Raw genomic sequence first — 21,201 nt, 5'->3', positions numbered from 1 at the left:
ATATGTTACAACAACATTAAGCCTGCATTTTATAAACTTCTCTACATTCACTTTAAGTGAATTTATGCACTGAAAGAGGGATATAACTCACAATAATAGCTTGTTAATACCAAAAGAATCAAGCTGTGTTTTTAAGAAGAACATTAAGCAGCTGTTTCCAGATGAAGGGAGTCCGTAAATCAGAGTAAATTGTTTTTATCCATGTTTGACTTTCATTAATTAAATGTTTTACAGACATAAAGACTTTATGAACCTCATGTTTACTACAAAATTCAGTAAGAACTTTTTCATATACTTTATAATATAGAATTTCAATCCAAATTATAATACATGGCTATGATGTTTAATAATCAAAAAATGAAGTCTGATTTCTGTCTAACTTGTGGGAAAGACAGCGTAAGTTCTTTACAACTTTCTGCTCTGCGTTTGCTGTAATTTTAAGATCTATTGACTGCTGTCAAGTGGAGGACATCTGAAAATTTCAAATTTGACTAAGCTGAACAACAACCATACGTTGCTACAAAAGAGGATGGAAAATATTTGTATGATATGGTATAAACACAAACATCACTACTAAATCACTGAGAGAACTGTACTACTGGCCAGAAGTTCCATACAGCTTGCTGAGGAGAAACCACTATTCATGTTCAGGACTCTAGATCTGTGCTATTTAACACAGATTCTGATACACCCATCGTACTGATATATATATAGCATGCATGTTTTCAAGTCCATCACATTCTCATATGTATTTACACATATCTGATATATAGCTTATTAATCCACCTCTTCTTTCCCCTCCTTCTTTAAGTCCCTAGCCTAAAAGACTAAACAATACAAAGAATATGAACATGGAAAGCAGTAGTACAACAAGGTTAGCATTCACAGGATTGTTGTAAACAAGCTTGGTCTGAGGCCCGCACAAGTTTTACAGTGCTTTCAATTAAAAGTTTGATTGCAACAGAGCCAAATGATCTGCCAGAAATTCAGAGACTTGACAGTGATTCAGTCCTCTGGGGTCTGGGAGGGTATGTATGAAGGAAAATACCATATATTTTTAATGCTTGTTTAAACATCCAGTCTTAGTCAATATCAAGCAGAAGTTACTAGGCTGTCTCTCATAACCATGTCGAGCTATTCTAAATGAACAGGGCGTTTCTTATGGTCAAAATGTTGGGAAGCTACTGAGAGGGCACCTCACTCCTTGCGCAAGGTGGATTTTTTTTTTTGTTGGAGTTTTGTCATTAGCATAAAAAGCATTTTTCTTAGATAATTACATGGATTAACCAGGGACATCTATAAGGTATAAGATAGGTTTATTTCATAAATATACATACATATATGCATACATGCGTACAGGTGTGTGCATGTATATACGTGTGCATATACAGACAAACACAGAGTCTTACATAACACAAAGCTCGTGACTCCATTATGTTTTCTGTTTGTTATGTGGCAATTATGTGTCACTCCAATGGCATGACAATAAAAATACATTTAGCATTAAAGAACTGTATTCAGTTGTGCTAAGCATCAGATAACTATTGGTTTGGTACTCATTCACATATAGACAGGTAGAGCTACAGAATCAGGAACAGTGATTTGATGAAAGAATATAATAATTTCTAGGTATAGAAGAGGTATTCCTCTTCCTCTTTTCTTGTAAATGGCTGCCACTTCCTCTTACAAAATACTAAGCATTATTACAGAAACTGCAGGAGTTTCCTGTGCTAAATATTAAGATCAGAGAATACTGCTAATCCTGTGACAATCTTAACTACTTTAGAATTCAAACAAGCAACCGTCTCTCTCTCTCTCTCTCTCACTCTCAATACATAGTAAGGGAGGTATCTGTAAAACCTATGATAGCACTCCATTTCTGCAGAACAGGAAACTGTTTTTCCCAGTATGTTCAAATCTGTGCATATCACAACTGAACACGAGACAGGTTTGATAACTATTGGATCATTCTGTTAAGCTATTCAACTGTTAAAAAGATGGCACAAGAAACTCATAATGCAGCTTACGCTGCAAATATAAGCTGGCTTCCAGCAAACCTGCTAACCTGCACCCTGAAGACATTTTGCAATATACTCTTTAGTATGTTAATTTCTATCTCAAAATATCCTAAGTAAAACTCTACTCCGACATCAATACCCACAGCCATTCTCCATCTGGGCAGAATACCTTGCACACTGTGCTGAACTCACTAGTACAGACGTGCAGTAATCTGTGGAAGTGCAAACAGCACTAGCATTTATCTACCTACAGGGACCAGAGAAAGGTATAAGACAGGTGCTTCCAAGAATGTGCTTCCAGTGAAGCACGTTCATTTAAACTCAATGTCAAATTAAAAGACAGAGGCAAATAAATTATCCTTCTGTCTGGTAGCCTCTGAATTCCTGGTAGACAGTCAGGATTTCAAAGCAACAGCAACATGGTAGCACTGGAGAAAAGCACCTTAGGGAAGTAACAGATAATGAGGAGTAAGAGAGGGGAAACAGGACACTCTGAGAGCATAATGGACCTGTATGGTTGGTAAATGCATCATGGAGCAACATAATAGCAGGAGAGGTCCCAAATAAACTGGATTCAAACTGAGACAAAATATTTGACAAATATGTATCATAAGTAACAAAAAAGCCATGGGCTGGATGTAGCTAAGCTTGGTGATAAACTCCAGACATGGTGGGGATCACTGTCCTCTCCAATTAGGTCTAAGTGGAGACTATCACCTCTACGACTACTATGACAACTAAGTTGGAAGGCACCTAGTCAATGTTGCAGGGGACTGTAAGAAGAAAAGGTTTCATGGCTCTGGCAATTATTTCTCACACTGAGGAAGGGGATTTTATTCCTGCTTATGCCACAGAGCTCCTCTATAATGCTAGGGAACTTTTCACATTTGGTCACCAACTGAACTCTCATTTTTCTGAATGTGTGAGAAAACTGGGCCCAGAAGTGCTGAACTACAGCTGAGGTCAGCTGGAAAAGTGCTTTGAACATATAGTATGTTGCAGTAATTCTAAATCCTTTGATAAAAATAAAAATAAATCAGGCCTAAGGTTTCAAATTAGGCACCTGATAACAGTGAGCATATCTGATACAGAAAGTCTCATCAGCATTAAATATCTCCGCAACTCAATCTCCCTCTGTGGAAAGTTAGGATAATGACACATTTTTATCATTGTGACAATAAGTTCAGTATTATTTGTGAAACATCCAAATGCTATGGTTGAGAACATGACAGTTAAGCCTGTGAGACAAACTAATAATTTTTTATTCAGTGCAAGGTTTCAATGGTATGAATTAAATAAGACCTGGCAGTTCAATTGGCAGTGAATAAAGAAGATAAAAAGAAAAGTTGAATAGCTCCATGAAGAAGAGATCCCATGGGAAAAAAAAATAGTATGTGACCACAGCATTAGAGCTGTACTTTAAAATTTATGCAAAAGAGGGAAACATTAGGGGACAGTGAAAACCTAACTTCTGACATTCCTCCATTTTTTTAAACACTGATAATGTAAGCCTGACCTTCTTTTAAGACAGACAAAATGTGTAAGTACATGTATATTTTATTTCAAAATATTCTAAAATTGCAACAATGTAGCAGAGAATTATTTCTAGAATTTTAAATTCAAATTTGGAAAAAGAGAAGGCAAAAGCAAAAAAAACCCCAAAAACTCAGAAAGGAGAGAGAAACTGGTGCTGACCTGCCGGGAGTCAGAATGCCAGAAACTTGGTAATCAACGACATTCCTTGGCATTCACTCTCTGAACTGCAGAAGAGCAAGACAAAGAGTTTTATGACTTTTGTAGTACTTTTGTCCTTTTGTATGTTAGCTACACTAGCAAACCTATCTATATTAATAGTGAAGACTTTATTCTCTGGATAGAGTGGTTGTTTTCCTAGAGACTATGGTTAATTAATTGGCTTTGTTCTGGTTGCTGGAAACTTTCTAATTAGCTATTCTAGAGATCTTTTTTGGTGTCCTTCTTGCCTTGGCCAATTCTGAAATGTCTCTGTGGAGGCTTGTGTGCTTTTCATGTGGCATAGGGTCACTGCTTTGAGGGATCTTTTGAAGGTAGCTGTTATCTATAACATGCATAACAATTTACCTTTCTCTTAACATGTTTTCCTTGCTCATTACTAGTTCAGTAGGAGCACCAAGAGACTCTTCAACCACAGTTTTGTTATAAAATAATGAAGTGGGTTGCAATAGGTAAAACTGAGTTCCATTTATGTTAGGGCTTCCTTTTGTAATACATGATAAAGCCAGAGCAAACCTATGAAAAAGTATTTCTGATAGCTGCCACACCCGAGAAAGGATTTGAAGGAGCACCACAGGTATGTGATTCACGTCTGCAATTTGTGATTGTTAACTTTCAAAGTTTCTCAACTACTGACCCACTTGCTTGGGGAAAAAAAAAAAATGCTTGCTGCAAAGGTGCCTGAGTGAGAAAGTCAGTTCTGTTCTGGAGTTTTTTAGCTGAAGCAGAGAACATTTTTAGAAAGGCTGTGTTAAAATCATCAATAGCAAGATACAACAACACATTTTCTAAATAATCTTCTAAGAAAGGCAAATTTGTGGGTTCCTCAAATTATTCTAATCTGGTCCCCTTATCATTGAAATCTGTCAGAACAAGGATGAGGCATAAGCCCTGGTAAATATGGCTGGTTGTGCAAAACCAACTGTAATCCCTATACTACAGTCCTCCTCTCCCCAACACACACATACATCTCTTATCTCCTCTTTTATACTATAATCCCCTGCACACATTTACCTCTTAGCAATACTACATGTATAAGACAAACCCTAAATATTGTGCATATCCCTTTAACAGAATTCATCCTATATAATGCAGTTGTTTCAGTGCTTGTTTAGCTATTTATTTAGCTCACTCTTTCATCCATGGCTTTCCCTCCTCTGGGGCAAACGCCCCAGGAGCAAAGCAGTCATTTGTGGTGCATAGTGCCGCCCTAGGAACGCTCTCCTACGGTTACAAATCCTTTCCTACAAGCTTCAGGGAGTGAAACATAGCATTTTGAAAGCCAAATACTATATACTAAGTCCTTAGAAACTCTACCCAGTAGTTTGACCCCTCAAATAGAAATGTTGTTAAGTACTGCCAAAAAAGATTCTGGCCTTCTATAATCAAAGGATATCCCCTGAGTGGGGATGAGGCTTATGCTAGAAAACCAGATGCTACACAGTGGACCAGCCATCAGCAACATGTGCTTCCGTCTTTTCCACAAGTGCCCTTTAGGAAAATTATTTTTGCATTTTAGCATCACCAAATAATGGGTTATTGTCAGAGGTCCCTATACCTTGAAGGCAGAAAGCACTTTTTCATACATCAATTTCACGTTGATATTTAACTTTGATTATTTTTTTGGACATGTACCGTAATGAATCCACAGATCAATTATCCTTTACATTATGGTGTTAAGCACATCATTTTTATAATATTTTTCCTTGTCTATCAGCTAGCTCGCTTTGAGCTGAACAGTGAAGACTTTGAACCTGCCCAGCTTGAAGGAGAAAATAAAAAGACCGTTTCATTAACACATATGAATGGCTGTATAGTGTTAGTTTATCAGAGCATTCGCACTGAAGTCAACATTGGAGCTTTTCAGGGTGGAAAAAAAATGCAGGGACAAATAGGCAAAATTAAAGTAATGTTAAGGTAATTATAACAGAAGCCTTACTGTCCAGGTGACTTGAACTGTTGTGGGTGTCAGAACAACAGGATTATGCAGTCGTACAATGACGTCTCCCAGTTCTTTTTGGACTTGCCTGTGATCCACACCTTGTGCTGGTGGGCTGATATCTGCCAGGACAAGCACAGACATGAAAGCATTATTTTAATAAGAAGAGTTATATATGGCATTAATTAGAATGATCGAGCAGCTTAATGACCTGATTTAAACACCCTATATGGTAACATTTTTAAAATAATACAGTGCTAAGATTAAAATATGAACCACAAAGCACATCATGTATATGAAAACCACCACTCACCTTTAACTGTTTAGGAAATTATGAAATATAAAGATGTTTAAATGAGTATTTGGACTCAATGGCAAAGTTTTCTCAGATCTGGTAAGTTGAGAGAGATGCAACATTCACTAGTTCTAAAATATTCAGATAATAATAACATTGTCCAGATCTCTGTAACCAAACTAGTTAGCATAATTGAAGAAAATGAACAGTTTTTTATTCTCTTAGAGCATACATGATATTAAGTCATTATATGTTTCCAAACTTTCACTAAAGTTCCCCTCCTCATACCCTAGAAGCATGAAACCAACAAGTGACACTAAACATAGTTTTTCCTTCTGCAGTGTGTATTTTCCTTTATAGAGAATGAAGTCTAGCACAAATATGAAAAAAGAAATAATTTATGAAGCCAAACTGTTTCTGATCTCATAAAAGGCAAACAAAAACACTTTACCACAAAAATTTTCTCATCAAGATTATTCCAAAGATTCCTTCAAAGTGGGGGAAAAATTATTTCACCTAGTCAAAACCTGAAGGATTTTAATGACTTAGTGTATGTTCATGGAAGACTGCGATGCCATCTCCAGCACTGCATTTGGGTCTAGTACCTAGCTCTTAGAGACCCATTTGAGCTATGCCCTTGGGTTAAACTGAATGAAGTTGTATTACCTTTGCTAGAGAGGGGCTGCAAATATAAAGCATGTGTCAAAAAAGGAAGGGGGAGATGTACAATGTGAATTTCTTTACCGTGTCTTTTTAGCAATAGTTTCCAGAGATCACGTCCCTTCTGTTACACTGCACCAAAGGGAGGCATTTGGGCTACGACAACCACCTATTTAATACATCACCACAGCATGTCCCCTCCTTCCACCTCAAATACAAATGAAGGCACTTTCTAGGAGCCAGTGAAGTCTGGATTCCAAGGCATTGCCATTGTTGGTCAAGAGTTACAGCCGACGTACTAAATATGTCAACTGTCTATCCATGGAGTACATAACGCCTGTTAGAAATACACACAGAGATTATTCCTGCTGGAATTTGTCTGTGATTTATCCAGAAGAGGGGCATTTGGAGCACAAGAACGGATTATGTTCTGGATACATTACGGCCAGGCCTCCTAGGTGCCTCCTAGGCACCTGTGAATTCTGCTTGGCTTTCCAATGGGATTCACTAGGCAAAACCACTTTCTGTTTTTTTGGATCAACTTCCTGCCCTTGTGAAGAGCAAACATAAATTAGACAAAAGCATTTTTTTATCTAAGATGGTTATAGGTATGCAGTGTTTGACTTTTTTTTTTTGTCTTCTGAAGATTATTAAGAAGAAGAAATAATAATGCTCTTAAAAATATAAAAAGCAAATATAACAACTACGATTGTATCACATGCCTCTGGGTTTTGAAAGAAATCTGTTTTTGATATTTCAGCTCCATATTTCAGGATTTCTATGGATTCTGAGCACAAAAGAAACAATATTCACACAGGCTTCTAGTGATGTCCAAATGAGTAGGATGGCTCCATGGATCTCCAAAGGGAATATAATCCAAACAAGGGTAAGTCAGAAATAGTGAAGTAGCTTGTCTAACAAATTATGCCTATTGAACACTACTGAGAAAGAAACAAGGAGGTAATGCAATAAATCTGTAACAGAGGAACTCAAATTGGTTTACAGAATAGTAATTTATGCTGCTACCCACAAAAAACTTTCATCCTTGGTATAAAATACCTATAGCTACCCTGACTACATTTTAGGCAAAGTTACCCTATGGTATGCTATCAACAATGAATTTAAATGCTCTTAGGGAAAAAGACATTTCTACATAGTGTGTTTGTATGAACAGTATTCTATCATTTTAACGGGAAATATGTCCATAAATAAGCAAATAACTTGGGCTAATTACAATAAGAAATTAGTATCAATATGTATATGTGGAATTCTGTTTCTTGTTATGTACACTCGGAAACTCACACATATATAATGCTGACAGGATAATATTTTGCAATGAGTTCTTCACATTATGAGGAGATTCCTGGTGGGGAAGCTCTTGATTCTAAGAGTAAGGAGATGCCCAAGTACTTGAATATTAAAATTATGACCCAGGAAAAACTGGCTCAGGAAGCAATATTCTGGTCACAATTAAGAGGTCTCTAAAATTAAATTAGTTACATATTTTCCCTAATCTCTGTTTTAACAGCTTCCAATGTAGTTCTTACTAGTTGCTAGCACTTTAAATTTTAGGGATATAGTATAGTTTATAGTATAGTATATATGTAGTTTTTTAAGGTGTTTTTAAATATGTGGTTTGGCCTGTTAATAATCCAACAAAGCAATCAGTTTTTTTCTTAGAGGAATTATTGATTTATCTGTTCTTATTTGATGTAAGTCACTTAAGACAAACTTAAGTGCCTGATGGTCTACTTGCAGTCCACTGGGGAAAATGTGCGCAGCATCCTATTACTTGTATTTGCTATGCTCGGTAACAAGAAGTCAAATGTTCAGATATTAAAGTTACCACAGACACCTGTTGCAAATTAATATTATATATCATTGTATAACTGCTTCTTCCTTCCTCAGTGGCCACTGCGAATAGGCTTACTACCATGCATCAGCTTCCTCTGTTAGCCTGAATTGAATTCAGGCATAATTAGAAATCACATCAAAACATTATGTTAATTTTCAATTGATTTTACGATTTAATCCTATTAAACTGGAAGTTACCAAAGAAGCTATAAATCCTGAACCTGTTTCAGTGTGCTTGACTGCTAAACAGCTTCTGGAAATGGAAGCTGCAACACATGCTGTAGCTAATTAAAAGACATGTTTTTACAGAAATCAAATTTCTTGTCAGTGTGTCAGATAAAAAGTCTATACTTGACACTCAAATGCCAAAATAAGTTGCCTTTTTTAACTAGTTGATAAGCCTTGCAGACTAAAGACTGGTGCAATGAAAAGCATATGTCACCCTATAATTCTGGGAGAGTGAGAAAGAGAAGAAAACTTGTGATATCCCATGGAGTCACACCATGAAATCTTCATCGCTCTCCCAACTCAGCTTTTCAGAAAGCAGCTCTGGCTCTCCTTTCACAGCAATGATTATTATTTTGGGGACAATTACTGGGGCCAGATTATTCAGGAGTAGATTGGGATGAGGAAAACATATGAGAGAGGTTGTATACATGATGGTTATGTGGTGAGGGAATACAACCCTACTCTCTCTTCTCCCATCTAGACTGCAGAGGACCCTCTTCTGTTTACACATACTGGAAGCTGATACAGGATGCGAATGCTCTCTACACATACCTTTCTAACTTCCACAAAAAGGGACAAGTGATCTTGTTGCAAATTAATTGCAAGAGGAGCTATTATTTTGGAGTAGAAAAAATATGATTCCAGAAAAAAGATTGACTCCTGTATTCCAACCTGTTTAATGCAGAACTACATTCTGGAATGAAGAATTCAGGCAATGTGTTGTCAAAGCCAAAAAAAAACCCATGCTGTGAAGAGAAAGTTGGTCATGGCAGTTACATTCAGCTAGAGTTGGGTGTAATGAGAACAGAATTTAATCAAGCCCTCTCTGCACACACGAGACAGAGAATCAGAGCTATCAATTACATCACCATTCTACAAATGAGGAATTTCACTTCAGCCTTCCCTCTTGGTTTAGTATTCAGTGGATTAACATAAAGAACTCAGAAACCTATATAAAAATACAAATATATAAATATATTCATGTATATAAATAGAAGATCTATATTTTATTCAAAATAACTTAAAAATATTCTCAGCATGCAGATTATACCAATTCTCTGCACAAATACTCAACCAGATCAATCAATACACTGTAGATACTTCATGCTATTCTGCTGATTAAAACTAATGCTAAATATGGTGTTTGTCTGTTGTAAGCATACAACACTTGTTATGATAGCATATCCCTATTATAATAATGGAGAACTAAGGACATAGAGAGAAGGTAATGACTAGACCAGTAAAGATACTGAGGACATAATAAAAGAGATAGCATGGTATTCACAGCATTTTTTAGAAAAGCTTGGGTGCCTAACACACATTATTTTAATAGAAATTGGGTGTCAAGGAGCACATCAATTCTAAGTGACTTGCAAACTGTCAGCTAAAATGTCTAGGATGTACCAAGGCATTAAAGAACTAATCTATCTTTCCAAGGCTCCAGATGATAGAGCAATCATTGGACTATTTTGATCTTTATTGGTTAAGCTGGATTCCTCCAGTCCTAGTATCATGATTCCTTCACTCAGAGTGCTAAAGCAAAATGGCCAGACTGACCTACTGTTCAGCTCTCAGTTCCTTCTTTCTATTATAACTCAAGCATGTAAGTCTTAATAATTAATATTACCTTGTGTTCGGACAGGATCTGACATAGGGCTGGGATCACTCAGACCTTGTGAATTGATAGCTCTCACCATAAACAGGTAGATGGTATTGGGGCGCAGTCCTCTCACAGTGTAGAGGGTAGTCTTGACGTGGTTAGCTACTGTTTGCCAACTATTGCTCACAGATTGACTGCAATGAGAAGAGCTGAGGATTAGATCAATGCAAGAGAAATAGAGAAGTGAAGAAGGATCTACTATTGTAATCCTATATCAAGGCTAACTACAGGGAAAAGTAGTAAAAGCAGGGTAAAACTAAAAAGATTTGTTAGTTTCAGTTAATTCATCCAAGGGGAAGAAAAAAAATAACAGAGAGGTCAAAAGTATTTCTGCTTTAAACAGAAGCAAAAGCTTTTGCTAGTAAATTATATCCCACTAAAATAAATACCTTCAAAAGGAAAAAGTGTGGAAAGCACAAAAATAATTTTGAATGATAAACTGGCCACTCTTGAACACAAATCTTTGAAAAGAATAAACCTGTTAAAAGAATAATTTTCTATACTGCTGAGTAAATTATGTCAATAAATTGTCTTGTCGGAGGAAGGGTATTCTCCTTGAAGTAAAATCACACTCAAAATTACAAAAGAACCTTCTGAAAACATGCTTATAAATGAAGGAAAGTGTATGAATATTATTCTGTTGCTATATTTTCAGTTGGACAGTATTATAAATAGATTACAACCTGCTCTATGAGGAGAGTTCAACTGTGATTGTTGAAATAGCTTTTAATTGAAATGTGTGGCTTTTGTTAAAGTCATTGATGGGATGCCATTAAAGTTTATCTAAGGTCACATATCACAAAGGCTAAAGAGAATATTTGATTTTATTGTAGTTTATTGTATAGCATTTATAAAAAAACTTTACATGTAATAACTGGGAAAAGAATAGAAAGCTACTAGTTGCATTTTTTTCAATTGTTTCATTCATTTAATGCATAAAGGATAGCACAAGTTCTGGAACAAAAGCACTAATCTGGAAATACAGTAATGTTCCCTGCATATTAACACAGAAGGATGAAGTGCCATCACTATAGCTTTTTAAATTTGTATGCATATGATTTCTATAAATTCTCACTTGAATTCTAATTAGAAGAAAAACTATATTCTAATATTTGTCATTTGTTGAAAATATTGATTCAGGAGACCATTTAAGAATGTATACATCTTTAAGCACAAGAGTATATTATTAATACGTGCCAGAGGTATGGCCCATGCTTAAACAGGCTGGCTGAATTGGGGCCCGAGAGTTCTTTCCTACCACGTATTAATTGCTGCGGGGTGGAATGGATCGGCTGGATTCTTATCAACCTCAGGTTGCAGGTTTAAATACTAAATTATCAACACTAGCTTTCTCTGTTAAAAGTTTTATTCCATCCAAAACAATAAAAGATAGACATTTAAAATGTTTTAACTCTCTAATAGGTGCTGCTTTAACAAGACCGGGAATTCAAGTATGCAGAGAGACTTAAGGATTCTCCAGTTTTGTTTAGATTGCTTTGCACTAGACTAATCAAAATAACAGTGGCCCAAGTTGTTTCAGCTGTAGCATTCCCAGTGGAGACTCTCACTGATCATCAGGACTAAGGAAAAAGTAAAAAATAATGAGTGCATTGTCCTGTTATGTTCCTGTTGACCTGGAAAAGTAGTTAGGTTCTTGTTTAAACTTTCCACTTAGAAACAAGTGAGTAATTAAAAAAAAAAAAAAAAAGAATAAGAATCAATGCCCTGCCAGGGGAGTTAAGGCTTTTAATGTGCTTGCGATATGTGTAGAGTCCAAGAAACAACCACGATACCAAGAGGACAGCGGATACTAGTTTTGGAAAAAAATTAGAAAGGAGGGAGAGCAGAGGTGGAATAATTCGCATACCTAAAGGCCTCAATGATATAAGCACTAGCTGGTAAGCTTCCAGGGGTGCCGGGTTGCCAGGACAGGGTGACACTGTTCTTAGTAACATCAGTGACCTGAGGTTTGGATGGTGGCCCAGGGAGGTCATTTATATCATAATTTTTGCTGACAGTTGCTCCACCAGACTCTGTAAGGGGCAAATATAAAAGAATTACTTTTTATCCTCGATTGTATAAATCTGATCAAAGTAGAAGAATAAAAGATAAAAACATGCCAAATATCTGCAAAGTAAGCATAACCAATGTTCTCAATGTGTAAAGAACTAAGTCAGCAATTGCATTACCAGCTATGTTTTAGGATGAAGAGCTATTATTCTTTTGGTGCATACTGAAAGAAAAAAACGCACAAAACTGAAAAGCTTATATTAAAAATGGAACAGAAAAATACAGTAACAAAAAAACTATAATTGTCTGCTGAAATGTATGTAAAATACCAAAACCTTGCCTCCTAGAAGGCAGAGAAAGTTCCTGTATCCAGATCAATTCCTGTACTCACAGGGAGCACGTTGGACTTTGATGGGACTCTCTGTAGGCATGATCGTTTTTCTGGACAGTTACAGGATGAGTGCACAGTTTATTAATACTCCTATTTAGAAGAGTTATAGCATGTGAGTGTTGCTGAAGGCAAGTACAAACAGTTATACTGTCAATGGACATTTAAAGACAATAACAATGAAATCTAAGGCATGTGAAGAAAGCCAGCCTTCCCACCTAAAACTTTCCCCATTTCAATTCCAGAATTTCTAGAACAGATAGTTTGACTTGGATTGCTCTACTGTAGCCTACAATTTCATTTTGTGCAAACTGAAAAATGACACCTGGATGTACCTTACCTGTCACCTCTAGCACAGCACTCCAAGATGTCTCCCCACTTGAACTTGTGGCAACACAAGTGTAAGTTCCAGTATCAGACAGCTAGACATAAAAAACAGTTCAGGGTAGTTTTAACAACCATTTAGCATCAGCTGACAGGATTTGCTCTAATTTTTTTTTCCTAAATGTTACTTGCTAAGAAGGACTTAGCCTACATTTTAAACCAGACTAGAGAGTAGCAGATATTTTCAAATAATCATGTAATGGTGGCTTGCTTGTAGGGAACTATAATAAGATTACTTGTTTCTAAAAGTTTTCTTGTTCTAATTTTTGTACCGTTAATGGTACCAGTACAGCCTATAAGTGCTACAGAAGGGATATTTTAAACAGTGTCAATCTTTTTATAGGTTACAAGAAACCCAGGTGAAATCGGGTAACGATATAATAACAATCCTTCTCAGAGGATAAGGCCTCGCACTTCATAATTCCATGACAACCCAGAGATACAATTTCCAGCCTCAGGAAGGTTGTTCCATCATCTTATCCTTTTATGACAGACCAAGTCATTTCAATAAAGGCCACCCCCCATACAAATACTGTTGCTGAGAGAACAGTGGTTCTTGCTACACGGACAGTCTTCCAAGCAATTTTTAAAAAGGCAAAGTTACATCAGATCTGGCATAATGTTTCCCTTTCTTCTGTTTCATATGGGACTCTGTGAGCACACTACCTCTCACCCTTACATGTGATTTTATTTCAGTCTTGCAAGGCACTTTCGGGGCAAAAAAATGGGATTTGTATAAAACTATTGTAATTCCATTGTCAGTTCATACATTCCAAATGTATTTGGGGAAATGGTTTGGATTATATTGTCAATATTAATCTCATTTCTGTATAAATTGTTGTTGCACTGGCAGATTTAACAAGTGTTTTGCTATTCCTTGCTTCATTTTATAGTAAAGAATTCTGTGACAGGAGCAGATTTTTTTTGGTGAAGACTACTCAGATGGACAGAAAACGGTAACTTTGCAAAATACAGAGGAGTTCCCCTACCACTATGTATAAAGCATAGTAATCTGGAGATGGAATAAGAAAGAGTGCTGACTCCAGTGATAAAGCAGAAGAATTATATTCACAATCAGACGACTTGATGGAAATAGGACTGCATCCAAGAAGCTTTACTGGACTTTAAGGAATTGTAATGGGTGTTCCGCTAAATGCAGATTGGAACTGTAATAAATGTGCTTATACCTGACTCTTCAGGAAGAATGTCAAGGCAAATAAGTGAGATGCTCTTTAAGTTACTTGTTGATATATAATTTAATTGATTTTTAACTTTGTCATGTATGAAATTTGTTGGTATTTTCTGCTTCAGCTACGTTAGGACCGCAGTATACCATTCCTAGGGGCAGGAAGCAATTGATTAACGCCAGTGTAATTGTACAAATCTGCATTTTAGGATAAGCATTTACCATGAAATACAAGGAATATTAAACCCTTCTGACAATAGCTCAGACACTCAAAATATAGAGGTACTGCTAATGAAATGAGAAAGACTCTTGAAAGAAAAGAGGTTTTCCAGAAGAGGAGAGGGCCTTATAGCACTCTGAAGGTACAGTATTTTATTCTGCTTCTTCTGAGCTTTTATTAAAAATACATAATTCCTCATTATGTGATAATGGAACGTATTTCTCAAGGCTATGGTTCACAACTTCATTTGTGTATCACTGTGACAGATGGTGTATGGTATACTCAGTGGTGTATGTGGTATACACAATGGAGTTACATCCAGCAGGCAAACCCATCATGTAAAGTAAGCCAGAGATATGCTGCATCTTGCAAGTTATGGTGAATTAGCTAACTTCCAGGCTATGGATGGACTAGATACAAGCATATTGATAATTGAATTATTTATACTTTTTTGTGCTATGGAAAAAAAAAACTGGGAAGGTTAATGGAAAATCTTTGCTTTTCAGTATCATAAGCAATTTCCTTCCTTAGTTAATGCAGGTGTCTAAATCTGGTGTGGTACAATTCGACAGAGCAGAAGGAATTTTTTTCTCAGTGTTGATCTATCAAAAAGGTACAGATGAGGGAGTGACACATGTGAGATATTAGTTTTCTTCCTCAGAGCAATCTGGAAGATTGGCTCATATGAAAAATTTCTAGGTTCATGTTCATGACTGTTGCCCAGTGTTCACTGTGATTGCTGCAGACTCCTAAATAATTTGATTTACACTCAGAAAGAGAGACCGGTTAGATAGCACAGGCAGGTGGGCTCAGGGGCTTAAATAGTGGTGGCCCACCTTTACCTATACCTGAGATCTTTTATGATTATAACAGAGATTATTAATTGTGAAGGGAGAAGAAGGCTGAGGACTTGTGGGTATTAAAGAATAACCTGTTTTGAACTTTGGTATATACGTAGTGTTAGACTTGGGCATATTTTGGGGCCATTTTTTTGCTTAGGAAGTGTTGACAGTTCTTGCTGGGGTACATCTGAGAGAAGAGTTAATCATTCCAGATCAGTTTTAAATACATATTTAATTCCTAAAAATTTAAACCTACAGAAAAATCTGTTTCCTCATGGTGTTGTGCATTTTTTGTTGGTGAGTCTGACTCAAACAGTGCACATTACTGCAGTCAGGGGGTTTATAAGAAATATCTTTCTGAGCCGTTAAGGAAAATTGGTTACTAGTGAATGAGCCACTTAAGGATCAATAAAAGCTTCATGTCTTTCAAAAGCACACTTACTACTCCCCTTGCAAGCAATTTTTTTCTTTCGTTTACAGACCTTGTGCCTCTAACAGAGAGATTAATGCGCTGGCACGATTCAGAACCTATTTTATTGTTTGCATAGCTGCATGCAGACAGGTATCCCAGGAGTTTTTGCCTCATGGACACTCCACAGAAGCCCATCATTGATGCCTGAAAGTTTGTTTGAAATCACTAAGCTTCCACCTTTAATTGCTGCTTTCTAACACTACCGGGGAATCTTGGCTATTCAAGCGCACTCTTTAATTCAGCCCTACAGGAAAAATGCATTAACCTTCATGGCCTAAACCTGCCTTCAGCCCAGAGAGGAAGGATAAATTGTTTACTCAAGGAAAGCTAGCATAAATTTTTTAATAAATTCCATTTTGTTCCAAGGAAGTTAACAATTTATTTATGATCACTGATGCGATGGTATCAGAAAACAAAACTACTGTTTACGTCTTGTTCTCTCTAGCTATGTTTATTGACTTTTTCTGAATGACAAAGCTAGTGCAAAAATTACTGCTGATGAAATTAGTAGTTGCTGAAATTGTCTCTAAGTTTTTAACAAATAAACTAATTACATTTACCTTACTATTATTCCATATACATCCTCATCCACACAAGGAAAACCATACACACACACACCCCGACACACATGCATTTCTATCTTTAAACAGGTAAAAAATTAAAAACCCAAACAAAGATTGATATTAGTGATACAATCTTTACCAGCAAAGTCCAGCATTGTATTATCTGGAATTTTACAAGATTTCTTTGTACTTTAAAGATATCATTGTATTATCCCAAGGAGCAAAACGTAAAAATTATGATAGGTATTTCCTTTTGAACAGAAATCCCTCTGCATACAATTGCATGTATGTTATGGAATTAGTTTGCTTCCATTTGCATGCTTTGTGAAACATCTCCAGAAAGTGTAACAGGAATAAATCAGCCAGCTCAAGACTGCCCAGACTCACTGATGGAGAAGGTGCATGGCCAAAGTCCCGATGAACTCCAGGATTCCTTTCTAGCATAATAGCTCCTTGGAAAATAATGTGTTAGGAACTTAGGGAAATGAACTGCTCTAATTTTTTTTCTCTCTCTCTTTTTTCTTCCCTCTTTTCTACAGGAATGTTGTCAAAAATGAAATAGTGTGTGGATTTCACTTGGTGAAAGTTTAAGGGTGAAAGAGGCCACTACATTCATTTTGAAGGCAACAGGCAGGCAGACAGTAGAGCTGCTGGAGGCACACAACAGCAGCTCAATACTGGTCACCTCCTATTCGTAGCAGTTGCTTTTGTATCACTACTTACCCGCAGAGCTTTAATCTGAAGGGTCCCCTGATCCTGTATGGATGTTCTAGGATCTCTGCCCAGGAAGGTGAATCCTTCTTTTAACCAGCTGATTAGAGGAAGCGGGTCGCCAGTAGCCTTGCACTTCAGCAAAGCTGTCCCATCCACGGCCAATGTCTGATTGACAGGCCCCTGGAGGATGATGGGTGGAGGCCTATCTGTCAAAACTAAACAGTAACACAACAAGTATTGGCATTCACACCTTTAAGAGACTTGTGCTGCAGTTAGCCCTTTGTTTGACAGGGTACCAACTTAACAGACTGGTTTATGTTAGTCATAAAGGCTAAAAATACTATTTTTGCAAGATCCACCTATACCTCTAAACAATTAACTGGTCAATTTGAAAAGTGCTTTTATAAGAATTTTGCTTCAGCACAGCCAGATAACACCTCGCTATATCAATGTCCCTTATTAAGGATCCAGACTCATTTGATTAAGACAAGATAAAAATTAAGACCTTGATTCAGAAAAGAGCTGAGATACATTTTTTATTTCTTCCAATTCAGGAATGCATTTAAAGCACATACTCAAGTGTCAGATCAAAATATGCTTAATTGCTTACCTGATTCAGGGCCTAAAAGAGAAAGTCTGTAAAGTTCAAAGTGAAATACTGTAGCTGTTTTACCATGGTAGCAACCACATTCCCCATTCTGCTCAATTTGCAAGTACTCATCAACAAAAATATCTAACCATAATACAAAACCTTTTCTTAATTCTGAGTGATCTAACTGACTGTACAACCCTTTCCAGGGGAGAAGAGTTCAAACTTCATCAAGTTGTCCAACAGCTTACTTATCAAATCATTTCCCCACCTTTTAAACCCAGGAACTCCATTATTTTTTTCAAAATAATTTACATTTGCATGCTTGAAATACCCCATAAGGGATTCTGTAGACACTGAGTGCATGGCTGCATATAAGCCTCATTCCATGACCAGTGGGATGTCTTGAAGATGAGGCAAAATGCTCATGTTCACTTTTCTTGCAAGAACAATTTTTTATAAATAATTCTGCTGTTGAACCTATTCTCAGTGCCATCTGTTAAACAGCAAAAAGATAACTCTTTGCTCCTGAAGAACTTGTTTATACAAGATGAAGGTGAAATATTCAAGCATAAACAAGGCTATGACTCGTTCATAAAAACAGACTAACAGAACTGAAAATTCCTTTTCATATATTTACCTTCCACACTGCTGCTGTTTTAAATCTTTGAACAACTGAATAATTCTATATCTGATACTAAATATTTTACCTGACAGGATAAGCTCCTCAGATGGTGCAAATTAGCCTGCCTCCACTAATGTCAACTGCCTTCTAATCATTTATTCCAGCTGAGAATATGGTTCATTGTATGCCATACACAATACCTGATTCTATCAGGGAAGTCAAAATAAATTATTCTGAAGCAATGTGGTTTTTTTTGTACTTGAGCTGCTCAGAATGTGGCCCTCTGAAACCTTCAATAGGCCCAAAGTAGAAATAGAAAGTGTTAAGGAGATGTTAATGGCACATTTTATATTCATAATAATTGTTTCTGAAATTGTAATGTTGCAAAGATACTAAATTCCCTTTTTTTACAAGATATACAGAGGATAGAATCATCAGCATTAGTAACACCTTGCAATGTTAGTTCATCACATTCATTGAAATCGAAAACTGAAAATGGAAAGCCAATCTTGATTAAATATTCACACCAGAAAATGAATGCTATCTTGGAAATTCTGAAATATCACACACTGACTCAGAGAAAAGACAGGAAACACTATATTACAAGAAAACACAAAATGTAATGCATTTTCACCTTGATATGAAAATTTTGATCTCATTAAGGTTCCTTATGACTACACAGTTCAGTCATTTGGTGAAAGCTCAGCTCATATATACCATCAGCATACCTGTAGTAAGAGTATATTGAAGTGAAAACTTAGCTTTGTATGCTTTCATTTAGATTTAACGTAGAACTGTAACTCCCACTTACCTAGGTAAGTACAGATTAAGAAAAAAACAGAATTACTTAGGTTGCTAACTATTTCATTGTAGTTATTTGTTAAAACTAATTGTCTTTTATATGTGTAGCAATGTAGGTATTTTTAAAGCCTACTGCACCACAGATATTGTCCTTTGGCATCTAATTAGTTTTTTTACAGCCCAAATGAGGAGCTCATAATCCTTTAAATAGCTTTGATCAACAAAGTAATTGAAAGTTTCCCAGCCAGAAGGAATCTTCATTTTCAAGGGTGTTACGGGTGAAAGACTACTACAGGTTTCCATGACACTAAGGCTAAAGGTTAAATGAACACTTAGGGTTTCCAGTGATCTGTGAAAAACCGCATTGTTTTCACAGCTATGACTTGTAAATCTTCTCTAAAATGTGTGCATACTCTCTTGTATTCCTACTACATAGGTCTCATCATGATTAAGGAACCAAAACTTGACCAGAGGTTCAGAAAGATAAATGTATAACATGAGCATTCTGAAGAACAGACAAATAATGAAAAACATCCCCCAAAAGGTTGGGGGGAGTTTTAGTTTCTTTTACAATATTTTAAAATTTTTACCAAAATTTTACGCTGTTTTCTCCTAGCACAAAACTTCTATACTTATTCTAAAGGAATATTTTGTGTGACTAAATTATATTTGCATAGTAAAGGGAAAGTTAATTATAAAATGAACTTCACTCAAAAACTAATTTTTAAAATCTCTGCAAGCAACCATATATGCATACATTCTGATAATGGAACCATTATCGTATGCCTTTTGTGATAAAATGCATCTAAACTACTGAACGGAGTATAACAGGGGAATAAATTATCTTCATTAATGAACATTTTATTTACCACAAATGCAATTTTGGTCTATTGAAACCATCTTTAAATTTGGGTAGAATTTGGTCAAATTGCAACAGGAAATTAAAAAAAAAGAGAATGACAAAATTAAGTCTTAACTTAATTTTGGCACTTCCAAAAATCAGTATTTCAAAAGTTTTCCTGGAAAATTAACAGGGAAAATGAGACACATCAGTGGTGACCACCAGTATGATAGGGTAAGATGCTCCCAAGAGGTGAAAAAGCAGAGATCAGTCCTCCCTCTGTCCTTTTTGGAGAAGAGATTTGAACTGAGGTCTCCTACATGTTAGGAGGCTGTGGAGTTATTCCAAACCTCTCCTGTTTGAAACTGTTACACTTTCTATAAAATATTTAATATGCATTGATCAGGGATAGGAACCAAGGTGGCCAAATTTGCAGATGAATTAACTGTGACCAATATTTAATAACTCATTCACCCTTTGTTTTTCTCTCTCTTGATCTCCCCTTGTGGCGATACTCCATAAATATTTTATTCTAAATGTAACAGCTTCAGCAGGACAATTTGAGAGAGACATACCCCAGCAAATTCTATAGACCCATAGTCAAATATTGCACAGGCGCTTGGGAAAATACCTCAAGTGTCTATTCCAAAGCAGTGGAGAGAGAGCTGTTCAGGTATGCTGCCAACTCCCTCTCTTTTATTTTTGTCATTTGTTCTGAATTCTCCTTCTAGGCCCAGACTTTTGCTTTCATTTGAAAGCACAGAAACATGACCGTTTTTTATTAATTGAATATTCTAAAATGTGTCGTTCTTATGTTGATATAAAAGTCCTTCTGGGGATAGGGCTTGCTCTTCAATCTAAATACACATCTTAAATAGCAACTGCTGGGAAAAGCAAGCAAAGTAGGCTGAGTTTAGCATGCAGTGGCTAAAATTTTTATTACCAAATATAAGTAATGACTAGATAAGGAGAAACTAAGATCTTCTGCAAAATATTCTGTGCTTGGTGGATAAATTTATTGAATAAATTACTAATTGTAAAATATTCTTTTTATCATGCACATAGACACAGTTAGATGGAGATATTTAGTATATTTGCATGATCTGTCATTATAAGACTGTGAGCTGCATATTTACTTTTGCTTTTGAGAGGATTGCTAA

At 36.2% G+C, this 21,201-nt stretch overlaps 1 protein-coding gene across 1 annotated transcript in view; it reads right to left on the bottom strand.

Moving 5' to 3' along the window:
* Nucleotides 1-21,201, bottom strand: part of ROBO2 (roundabout guidance receptor 2) — a 477,419-nt gene that overhangs the window by 78,861 nt on the left and 377,357 nt on the right. The window contains exons 10-14 of the mRNA XM_067299835.1: nucleotides 17,195-17,400; nucleotides 13,145-13,226; nucleotides 12,274-12,439; nucleotides 10,374-10,540; nucleotides 5,710-5,831 (exon numbers count right to left, since the gene is read on the bottom strand). Of these exons, the coding sequence (XP_067155936.1) occupies nucleotides 5,710-5,831; nucleotides 10,374-10,540; nucleotides 12,274-12,439; nucleotides 13,145-13,226; nucleotides 17,195-17,400 (743 nt within the window). The remainder of the gene's footprint in view (nucleotides 1-5,709; nucleotides 5,832-10,373; nucleotides 10,541-12,273; nucleotides 12,440-13,144; nucleotides 13,227-17,194; nucleotides 17,401-21,201) is intronic.

Source organism: Apteryx mantelli, chromosome 1, assembly GCF_036417845.1.
Source record: "Apteryx mantelli isolate bAptMan1 chromosome 1, bAptMan1.hap1, whole genome shotgun sequence".
Classification (NCBI taxonomy): domain Eukaryota; kingdom Metazoa; phylum Chordata; class Aves; order Apterygiformes; family Apterygidae; genus Apteryx; species Apteryx mantelli.
This window is presented reverse-complemented; position numbering and strand designations above follow the sequence as displayed.